Here is an 8,683-nt window from a genome sequence, read left to right as displayed (position 1 = left end):
ATAATCTCTTCTCATATAAATGTAATGTTATCATAATTACTACCATAGCACTAGGAAAACTTTATGGTTAGGGCTTGAAACATTTCCCATCAACCATGCAATGACTTCTAGATAGAAATGCCCACACAAATTGCAAGAAAGATTGGTTCCAAAGAGGGTGGGAAACTTTTCTTTAGAAACCTTAACATGAATTGATGCCATACAGGTAAATATTAAGTGGCTTGAAAGCCTTTGAAAAATCAAGCGAGCATTTGAGTGTGGTGATCTTTTGGCATTTGCTATTTGGCTTTGCAATGTCATCAAGCTCAAGTCAAACAGTCATAAAGTTGGCATGTTGTGTTGTATATATAAGAAGACAATATTCTATCTAGCACTACGTGTTAAAGAGGTAGAGAGAAACTTGTGTAGATGAAGGCATTCAAGGGATTAGAATCTTGTATATTTACATAATCACTACAAGGGCCTAGAAACTTCTATATTCACATCATGTATATAGTAACTATAAGGCTTAAATTGGTTTAGATTCTTTTATATTCACATCATATCATAGCCAATATTCGGCTTATCAACAATACAAGTGGTTATTACATTCTACATCTTGTCTTGCATTGAAAATTGAGAACCCTAATGATTGCTTTGAGCCATGCATTAATCATGTTCTACTTTATTTCAATGCAGAGTATCTTGTGCTTGCATTACCTTTACGATGTCTAATCTACAACCTTGCTAGTATGCCACAATAGAATGTGATCCATTGGAAGATGTTATAATATAATAGGACCCAAGATTACAAATGAGCATCCATTGTCAACCAACTAGATACAAGGGTTGTAAAGATGACCACATCCTTATGGAGTAATTTGGTAAAGGTGTTATTGCTAAGCAAGCTTGATCTATCTTTGCAAGCTCCTTGCCTCCAAATCACAAAAGAATAAATTGAGCATCACATGATAAGAAAGCTATTGACAGCTTTATGCTCTAGAGCTCATTGAAGAAACCATGTTCCGGATTACTTTGTATGTCAAGCCTTGCATTCTTTGCTTACTGAAACCATAAGCTTCCAAGGGTTCTAATTATCTAAAGGCCATGGAAGTCCAAGTCATGTGAGCCCATGCATGAATTATCAATCTTATCACCTTTCATGGCTAGAAGATCCGATGCATGGCCTCATTACTTTGTATGCCAAGTTCATCCAGAAACAGACTGCAAGGTCTTGGATATGGTTGACACGGCTTTGTAGCTCCTGGAAGTGAATCCCAGGCATCCCAAAAGCCCTTGCCTGTATGGAAGAAATGTCTTTTTCCTGAGCTCTTCTGCTTGGGCTTTATGCATCATGTAGTGCAGCTCATGAGGCGAAACAGAGCCCTTGTTGGACTTCTGGGAGGGTACTCTGTGGGGCCTATTGATAGAGGAGGCCTTTCCCTTACTGCTGCCATGGCTGGTCTTTCCACCATTTTCTTTCATGTTTGGTTCCATGAAAGAGGAAGAGTACTGTGAAGCTTCACTTCTCCCACTTCCTCTTGATGAGGACTCCATGGAGGAGGTGCTGGACCTCCTGGAGCTTGCCCTGCTGGTGGTGGATCTGTTCTCTCCACCGCTCCTTCGGTGCAAGAGGTCTTTCAATGTCCACTTCCGGAAAACCTTCTGCGCAGAGTTTTGCTCCTCGCTGCCTTGCTCCTTCTCCCCCATGGATGAATCCCGAGATAGTACCGCCGGCTCCTCCATCAGAGCAGACTTGGGCATGCGCTCCTCCCGCTGGAACATGCGCAGGGGAGAGAACGAGCGCGCCCGCCTATGTCCGGCCGAGCCCGCAGTGTTGCCGCTGCTGCCTCCATCTAAGGACTGGTTGAAGCTCTTATTTGAAGGACTGGGATCCTTCATTGACAGCTCTGTCTTGAGTGGAGATCGAGGAGACTGCGGTGCTGATACAGATGGAGCAGGAGAGGCTCTGTTGATGTCAAACACATCAGAAAACCCCCCGCAGGCTAGAGCCCCTCTCGCGCAGTTGAGAGCTGACCTCGGAGACTGAGGTGCAGAGAGAGAGGAGCTGCAGGGCATTACACCCCTGTTCAATTCATATGCCCTTCCTTGAAAGCCAAAAGCCCCATCATGGGTGCCATGCCTCGCTGTCACAGGCTCCAAGCGCGGGGGTATCCGCAGAGGCCTGATTTGCCCATTGAAGAAGAGCTCATGGGCTGATGACATAGGGGTAGGGGACATGGATGGGTCGTCGAGCTCCGAGAACCGAGCGCTGAACTCGAAGTCTGAATTGCACAGGAAGGAATTAGGGTCATCTTTGCCTTTGCCATCATAGCTTCTCTTGGGTGTGCCTGGCTTCTCCTCCCATGAGAAAGGTATGACTGATGGATAGTCTCTCCGCATGTAGGCATTGTCATCATGCATTTGCATTCTGTGTGCCCAATTTGGGCTGGTGGGCGCGCTGAAATAAAAGCCTGGGGGACCAAACATCCTTCCTGGGCTTGATGGTGCACTCACAAAAGGAGTTGAAGCAGTGCTGCCATCAGCAAAGCATACTTGAGAGTACCCACTTTGTGATGCCTCATTGAAATGAGTGTAACATGCGTGGGAGAGACCACTGCTATGTGTGTTGTCAGTACTACAGCCATTGTTATAGTAAGCTTGAGAGGAGAAGCCCCCGCAGTGTCTGTTCTCTCCGAAATCACGGTAGCATGCTTGAGGTAAATCACCAAGTGTGCTCTCATTCAAGGCAGTAGAAGTATGGCATCCTTGTGACAAGCCATTATGGGTCATTTTTGAGGAATCAGTATAGCATGCCTGAGAAGGACCATACCTGTGGTAGGGAGAGGTAGGAAAAGTAACGGCCTCTTGCATCCTTTCTGGTTGCTCTTCCCTGTGCTTTGTTGGGGGTTTGCAAGATCACCTGCTTCCTGACCCTACTTCATTTACCTGCTCGCTATATCTCACATATAGGTCGTCACATCAGACGCATGGCAATTTTGGAGGGAGGGCACTAATGGGATTCAAGAGGGGTAGATGAGATGCATAGACCAAAGCCTGAATGGAAACGGCTTAATGAAGAAAAGTATGGTCAGTGATGGAAAATAGGACATGGAAGAGTTGGGCCGATGAATGTGTATGAGAGAGAGAGAGAGAGAGAGAGAGAGAGAGAGAGAGAGAGAGAGAGCAGTGATTACGCCAAGAAAGCAGGGGGACTGGAGCAAAATTGAGGAGAAAATCATGCAGCAGGTGCATAGATATGGGAGCTTATAGGATGTTCCTACTGTAGAATGACTATGCATGACCATTGGAGTGATGTAAGTTTGCTCTAGCAGTAAAGAGAAGCATAGCTTTTAGGGAAACAAGGTAAGGAGCATGTCAGAGGTTGTTAGCAAAAGGTTGAAGAACAGAAGAAGTCTGAGGAAGAGGAAGAAAAAGAAGAGGAGTTATGAAGGATTGAAAGGCCCCCACAAACAAGGGTGAAGGCATGGTAGGACATAAGCAAAAAAATGAATGTGATTGTGTGTGTGTGTGTGTGTGTGTGTGTTTGTGGAAGGAGTGATCTGAAGGTGGAAACATGCAAAGAATTGCTGAGTGCCAATTTATGCTACAAACCCAAATCATGGGCATAAAGGAAGAATGGGAAAACCTGTGCAGGTGTTTTTAAAGGCACAAGATTTGCCTTAGATAATATAGCATGCACATGATAAGGGTGGTGAGATTCTTTAAGAAGGGGTAAAGTATTCACATCATGTCCTGCTGTTATTTTTGAAGTTGTGAAAGATAACCCTCCTTCAAGGAAAGCACTCAATCCTTTTCTCATTAGTGAATCTGCCTTGAATTTTTTTAAGAAAAATCAAAACTACCAACATGCGCTCGGGCGGGCTTGACCCACGCACACATGGGACTTTGGTGGGCACTTAATGTTAGGTGAATGGCAAATTTTCAGAAAAGACTCTGAATGGGAGCTTGAAAACCTAAAAAGTTTCAGTTACAAAACAAACTACTAGTGTAAACCAGGGTAAAAAATAAAGGACCCCCATGATGTCATGAGTATACATAGACGGAGAAATCTTTGTTGAGGAGAGGTTAAGAGTTTAGAAAATGGGAAGACTCTTATTTTTAAGCAATGTAGGGAGTCAAAATATATAATTCTCTTGTATATATGGGCTATTTTAAAACCTTTTTAAGCTCAAAATATTAGCCTGGCCATCCAAAAAGACAGCCATTGGGCTAAAATTCGCCCCTAATTTTGACCATGGTTTAAACCTACAGATTCAGGAGCTAAATTGGCTCCCAAAAATGCTTTCTATGAGCAACACTCGTGGGCGGGCGGGCTGCCTATCCGAGCCAAAGCATTACCGCGCGGCCGTTTGTAATCCCCACATTGGGTCACCAATATGTTAGTTGGGGGATCTGTCAAGTTTCTTTTTTTGCAGTGGGAGCAACAAACTTAACAACTGTGATTAAACAATAGAAATGGTTCTGTAAACTGATGTGTTAAGACAAACAGAAAGTGGTGGAGATTCCTGTTATGCAGAGGGGCTCACGTGGAAAGCCTTGAAAGCCAAAGGGCCTGTGACAGGGAATGGCTCATGGGTCATAAAAACATAATAGGAAAGTCTGCACGGAAAGCAGGTAACAACCCACCTTTTCCCCCCTCCTCTCTGTAACTCTATTAGTCCAACTGTCAACACTAAAAACTTTATCTCCCCCATCTAACCAGATTACAAAATACCCATCAGTACTTGCCAATCATCAAGGGTAACTAATTGATACATTTCCTCACCCCTCTTTGGCATTATACTGCTCCCAACACAGCCTCTTTTCCCTCTCAGCAGATTAGTTTGTACTCGCTAGTTGCCAATGCAGATTACTTTATACTCAATAGTAGTTGCCAATCATCAAGATTGCTTTATCCTTTGAATCCATTCTAAAACATTTCCTTTGGAACATGATGATTGACCAAATTAAGCTTAGGTAGGGGATAATATAGCATGTAACCCTTGCTATCAGGATTCAGAACTGTTCTATAATGGGTGGTATAACATATAACCTTTGCTATCAGGACTGTTATCGTCGCTATTATTGGGCAAGGATTGCCGTAAGCCCGCAGTAGATTTAACAAGATAATTGGCACTTTCCTGCATACAAAATTCCTCAACTTCTGTAAGAAATTTTTTTAGAGGCCAGTTGGTTGGCAGTAAGGAAATGAAGAAAATAATTATCTGTGCAGAATGCTGCTGGCTTACTTAATGCTCCCAAAATTCCTGAAAATCCCGATAACTTTTGGTAAGCAATTCAAAAGACCCACTGACAAAATGAAGGATTGAACAATGTCAGTTTTGAGGGTGAATTTCTAATTGTTTTCAGGAATTACCCTCAAATTGCTGATAATTCTGGAATTTTCCTCAATAATTGTCGGGAATTTTGAAGGTGATTCCTGAGAATCCTGATAAATTTAGAGACCCACTAAGAGAATGAAGAGCTGGATTATATCGATCAATTATGGTGGGTCAATAGCGTTGGCAGATGAGGGAAAACTTTAGCAGATTCATGAGGATTATTGGGTCATCAGAAGTACCTGCAAATATAAAGAAAAATGTATCAGAATTTCCTGAAATTTGGCCGGGCGGAAGTACTGAAAGCAAGGGAAACTGGTCAGGGGAAAAAAGAAAAGCAAAGAAAAGAAAAGGAAAAATGGGACTGATGGAAATGTACTTGTTTAAGCAGAGGGTGAACACGTTGCGGGAAAGCTATCAGAAAAGAAAAACATGGTAAGGATGGGCGGGTACAGTTTTATATGTATATGTAGGAGGGAGAGAGAGAGAGAGAGAGAGAGAGAGAGAGATCATGGGTGGGGGCTGCCTCAGGGTAAGCTTTTTGGGAGATGGTGGGGGTGATTGGATCCAAACAAAGAGCACGAGATTGCACGTGAAAAGAAACTATTGTTTTGTGGGTTGACAGTCTCCCCAGTCTTTTATATGCCCCCACCTTGGCCTATTGCTTGAGCCTCTTATATATGTGTATTATACCTCCTCCCCCTCCCCCCTTGGTATTGCTCTGGAGCCTAGTATCTACCTCCACTACAAAACAAGGCATGTCCCTGGGCTGTTTTTTAACTTTCTAGCAGCCCACCCCCTCCTCAAGTTGGATGTACATGATAGCAATTTGTGTTTTGGACTTTCGTAGGGGCTTGAATTTCATACTCAATCGCAATTGCCTTCAAAAAGACCTACTAGGCCTAATAGATAGGTCTCATAGATGATGATGTGCTTGCACAAATTTTGCAAACCTTCAAAAGGTTGGATGATACCTTTGGCAACCCATCCCCTCCATGTTGGATGTACATGACAGCACTGTGTTGGACTTTCTGCACATTCTTGAAATCCATGCTCTTTGCAATTATTTTCAAAAGGCCTCATAGGTATACCAGACAGTTCTCGTAGCTGATGTTCTTACATAGTATTGCTACCTTACATAAGGTTGGATCGTAATGCTCTTTCCAATTTGCAATCTTTAAAAGGTTGGCATCTTTGTTCACAACATTTTTTCCAATCTAGTTAAAACAAATCTTGGATTGTGAACCTTTGCAAGCTTCTCATATGAAATGAGAAAATAACGCAAAAATACTTTCCAATTTCAATCAGGGGAATTTTCCATGTACGTTGCAAATTAATTGCTAACAATCAACAAGCTAATCTTCAAAGCTCTCAGTAGAAAGTTATGAAATTATCAACACTTACAATGAACCCTTCAAATTTCAAAGAAGCAAAGTCTACCTTCTTCAACAAGCTAGTCTTCAAAGCTCTCAATAGAATGTTATGAAATTATCAACAATTACAATGAGCCCTTCAAGTTTCAAACAAACAAAGTCTAGCTTCTTCAATGGCATCGGTACAGCCGTGATTTAAAAATGTTGCCTTTCCTAAACATTAAATGGATAGGTCAACTACCTTGTGTGTAAGGTGTTACACATAATAGGTCAATTTCAAAACATGTAGATCTTTTTTCAATCACAAAGGACTCATTTTGAGAAGAGTCACATTATGACCCACATCTATTGCATGTGAGATGACATTATCAAGGATCTTATTGATCATCCATCTCTATCCTTGCCCCCATACTTGATCATACTTGCTGTGACATCTGGTATATATAATGTTTATGTTGGCTAATCTTATCCATCCAATTATCTATAACTGAAACAAGTGGTCCATGACACCTCAAAGCTTTATTATGGAATAGCATAAGCTCTTATTTCACTATCAAGTGCGCCTCTTGTACTAAAAACTCATTTCAAAGGCCGCTTATTATAGATGAGCCAAATTTGAAACTTCTTGCATATACTTCAATATTATCAACTAAGTTGCATAACTATATTGTTGGCATTTGTAAGAATGAAAGGTTAGAATGGTGCTCGTTCTTAAGCAATCATGAGCTATTTACATTAGATTTTGTTCAAAATTTCTATTGGGACCTATCATGACATTGTAATATTTCCATGCAATAAAAGCTAGTTGGTTAGTTAGAAAGTTAGTTAGTCAATTAATAAGTTAGTAAGATTACTAACTGAGGTAAAAACTAAGTAACGTTAATAGCTAACCATTTTTATTTAATTAAAAATATATTTTAAAAATAAACCGAGAGTCGTAATTCGACATTTTTTTCGGATTGACAAGGACTGTAGCCACCTTTCACGGAAGTTACAACGTGAACGAGACTTATGAGCCATATTAATCACTAATATTAATGTGTATAGTTTAGATGGTCCAAAAATATTAGATTTTTGGGAAAAAAAAAGTATATTTTAGATATTATCCTAAAAAGATAGAACTAGATGTCATTTAAAAAAAAAGACAAGTGATGTTTTAATTAGTTTTGGAGATTTTATAAAAAGAAAAAATAAAGAAAAGTGATTGGCGAAATCACGCATGCCGCGATCGCAGTCTACAAGCAATAGACAGCACTTCGAACATGGAGAGAAAGGAGTGATCTAAAAGCTTTCTAACCAAGTGTCTTGGCAAGTGTTTTGGGGTTTTACCCCCCTTTTGGAGCCAATGCAACCATCAGATTTATAATTTGAGCATCATATAATTGATTCTTCCAAGAGCCCCTACACTCTTGTTCTCAGTCTCATCCCCTCCTCTCTAATTCATTATAAATATGAGACATGGGGGGGCACAAGTGAGCATAAGGAGACCCTGAGAGGCTGCGAGAGAGAGGTAGAAAGAAGGATACCCCTCCAAGAGATTATGAGAGAGAGCTTGAGAGAGAGAAGGAGACAGAGAGAGAGAAAGAGAGAGAGAGAGAGAGGGAGAGAGAGAGAGAGAAAGAGAGAAGAGTTACATTGAGAGGCTTCACAATTCTCTCTATCTCAATCCTCGACTTAACCATCTTCTCTTACACTCTTCCATCTCGAATCTATTTCGCCTTCTTAATCTCTTGAGTCTACTTGCGAACGATGGCCTCCAAGCGAAGAATGTCGCGTGCAGATGGAAATCCTACAACTAGCAACAAAGCTTCGGGCAAAGGCATCACTATCAATCCAACTGCGGTTCCGATCGTAAGCAATGTATTTCTAAATTGATAGATGCTTGCTTTGATTCTCATATGAGATACATTAGGCTCCATACTATGATGTACGAGAATAGGTCATGGGAAGGGATAGGCCTTTTCTCACATATTTGAAAGTGGAGTTTGC

At 41.3% G+C, this 8,683-nt stretch overlaps 1 protein-coding gene across 1 annotated transcript; it reads right to left on the bottom strand.

The window, feature by feature from the left end:
* Positions 1-585: 585 nt before the first annotated feature.
* LOC148015176 (uncharacterized) lies at positions 586-5,752 on the bottom strand. Its single transcript, XM_087665316.1, has 3 exons — positions 5,701-5,752; positions 5,360-5,563; positions 586-5,249 (listed from the first exon to the last, which is right to left on the bottom strand). The coding sequence occupies exon 3, from the start codon at positions 2,851-2,853 to the stop codon at positions 1,189-1,191; it is 1,665 nt and encodes a 554-aa protein (XP_087521442.1). The 5' UTR covers positions 2,854-5,249; positions 5,360-5,563; positions 5,701-5,752; the 3' UTR covers positions 586-1,188.
* Between the last annotated feature and the right edge of the window lie 2,931 nt (positions 5,753-8,683).

This window comes from Lygodium microphyllum, chromosome 24 (genome assembly GCF_053477565.2).
Source record: "Lygodium microphyllum isolate KBCC chromosome 24, Lygodium_microphyllum_v1.1.10, whole genome shotgun sequence".
Taxonomy (NCBI): domain Eukaryota; kingdom Viridiplantae; phylum Streptophyta; class Polypodiopsida; order Schizaeales; family Lygodiaceae; genus Lygodium; species Lygodium microphyllum.
Note: the sequence above shows the minus strand (reverse complement) of the source record. Positions and strands in the feature narration are given on the sequence as shown.

Bases quoted from the DNA above. Each gene is read 5' to 3' on its own strand.
- LOC148015176 (XM_087665316.1), bottom strand. From the start codon at position 2,853: ATGCAAGAGGCCGTTACTTTTCCTACCTCTCCCTACCACAGGTATGGT.